This window comes from Ornithorhynchus anatinus, chromosome 3 (assembly GCF_004115215.2).
Source record: "Ornithorhynchus anatinus isolate Pmale09 chromosome 3, mOrnAna1.pri.v4, whole genome shotgun sequence".
In the NCBI taxonomy this organism is placed as follows: Eukaryota; Metazoa; Chordata; class Mammalia; order Monotremata; family Ornithorhynchidae; genus Ornithorhynchus; species Ornithorhynchus anatinus.
The window spans coordinates 11,647,182-11,649,269 of NC_041730.1; the positions used below are offsets into that span (position 1 = coordinate 11,647,182).

The 2,088-nt window shown below is 57.9% G+C and overlaps 1 protein-coding gene across 2 annotated transcripts in view; it reads left to right on the forward strand.

Moving 5' to 3' along the window:
- The first annotated feature begins 1,120 nt into the window (after positions 1–1,120).
- The window catches only part of TUB (TUB bipartite transcription factor), a 108,201-nt gene continuing 107,233 nt past the window's right edge, over positions 1,121–2,088 (forward strand). The window contains exon 1 of one of the 2 annotated variants that reach the window (XM_029060636.2): positions 1,121–1,393. In XM_029060636.2, coding sequence (XP_028916469.1) covers positions 1,326–1,393 — 68 coding nt within the window. In that variant the 5' untranslated portion in view covers positions 1,121–1,325. The remainder of the gene's footprint in view (positions 1,394–2,088) is intronic. The other variant, XM_029060638.2, reaches the window with a different exon arrangement.

Here is a 2,088-nt window from a genome sequence, read left to right on the forward strand (position 1 = left end):
TATTGAGCGCTTACTATGTGCAGAGCACTGTACTAAGCGCTTGGAATGAACAAGTCGGCAACAGATAGAGACGGTCCCTGCCGTTTGACGGGTTTACGGTCTAATCGGGGGAGACGGACAGACAAGAACAATGGCAATAAATAGAGTCGAGGGGAAGAACATCTCGTAAAAACAATGGCAACTAGCGCTTACTATGTGCAGAGCACTGTTCTAAGCGCTGGGGTAGATACAGGGTGATCAGGTTGTCCCACGTGAGGCTCACAGTTAATCCCCATTTTACAGATGAGGTAACTGAGGCACAGAGAAGTGAAGTGACTTGCCCACAGTCACACAGCTGACAAGTGGCAGAACCGGGAGTCGAACCCATGACCTCTGACTCCGAAGCCCAGGCTCTTTCCACTGAGCCACACTGCTTCATGGGGATGTACACCTCATTAACAAAATAAATAGGGTTATAAAATAAATAGGGTAATACAAATCTATACAAATGAGCAGAGTGCTGAGGGGAGGGGAAGGGAGAGGGGGAGGAGCAGAGGGAAAGGGGGCTTAGCTGAGGGGAGGTGAAGGGGGGAAGGGGGAGGGAGCAGAGAGAGCAGAGGGAAAAGGGAAAGCTCAGTGTGGGAAGGCCTCTTGGAGGAGGTGAGTTCTCAGTAGGACTTTGAAGAGGGTTAGCCCCGCCCTCCTTTAGCCCCCCCTTAGCCCCTCCCTTCACTCGCCCACCCTCCTTTCGCCCCGCCCCTTATTTCATTCATTCATTCATTCAATAGTATTTATTGAGCGCTTACTATGTGCAGAGCACTGTACTAAGCGCTTGGAATGTACAAATGGGTAACAGATAGAGACGGTCCCTGCCGACTGACGGGTTTACAGTCTAATCGGGGGAGACGGACAGACGAGAACAATAGCAATAAATAGAATCAAGGGGAAGAACATCTCATTAAAACAAGAGCAAATAAATAGAATCGAGGTGATGTCCATCTCATTAACGAAATAAATTTGCCTACTCTCCTTTCGCCCCGCCCCTTATTCGCCCACCCTCCTTTCGCCCCTCCCCTTACCGGTCCCGCCCCCGGCCCCGGCCCGGTGCACTGAGTGGCGGGTCCGGTCGGTGAGGGCGGTGGGCGAGGAGGCCCGCGGGGGTTGCCAGGAGCCGTGCCCCTGCCCCCTCCACCCCCGCACCTCCTGCCCGGCGGGGACGGCCTACACCAGGCTCGGGGGGCCCGGACCCGCCGCCCCCGACGCCTCCCGGAGCTCGTGCAGGCCGCCGCCGTGCCCGGTGCCGTGCCCGCTGCCGTGCCCGTTGCCGTGCCAGGAGCCGTGCCAGGATGGAGGGAGTGAGCGGCGGCGGCGGTGGCAACAGGACCATGTCCTACAGCCGCTGGAGCTACGACAGGTACCACCGGGGGCTGCCAGGGCTGCTGCCAGGGCTGCTGCCAGGGCTGCTGCCAGGGCTGCTGCCAGGGCTGCTGCCAGGGCTGCTGCCAGGGCTGCCAGGGGCGACGGTGATGGGGGCCGGGGCAGGGGGTCTTGGAGGGCCGGCAGAGCCCCGGGCTGGCCGTGCCAGGGCGGCGGGCCCGGCTGGTCCAGCACATGTCCGGCCCGCCCGACCCTCCTCGCCTCGGGGCGGGTGGTCGCGGGCCACCGGTGCCCGGCCCCGCCTCGTCTCGGCCGGGAGCGTCTTACGGGGTGTCGCTCTTTTCTGCCGTAGTGTACTTTCCCAAGCGGGGGCCTCGGGGGAGAAAGAGGGGTGCTATGCCAGTGGCTTCGGCTGCAACCGGCCGAACAACCCACCATCCCAGCCCCGAAAAACACTTATGTACAGATCTGTAATTTTATTTATTTGTAGCAGCGTCTGTCTCCCCACACCTAGACTCTGAGCTCGTCGTGAGCAGGGAATGTCACCATTTATAATAATAATAATAATAATAATAGTATTTGTTAAGCTCTTACTATGTGCCAGGCACTATTCTAAGCACAGGGGAGGATACTAGTAAATCAGATTCAACGTCGTCCCTGTCCCACATTGGACTCAGTCTTAATACCCCTTTTACAGATGAGGTAACTGAGGCACAGAGAAGTGAAGTGACT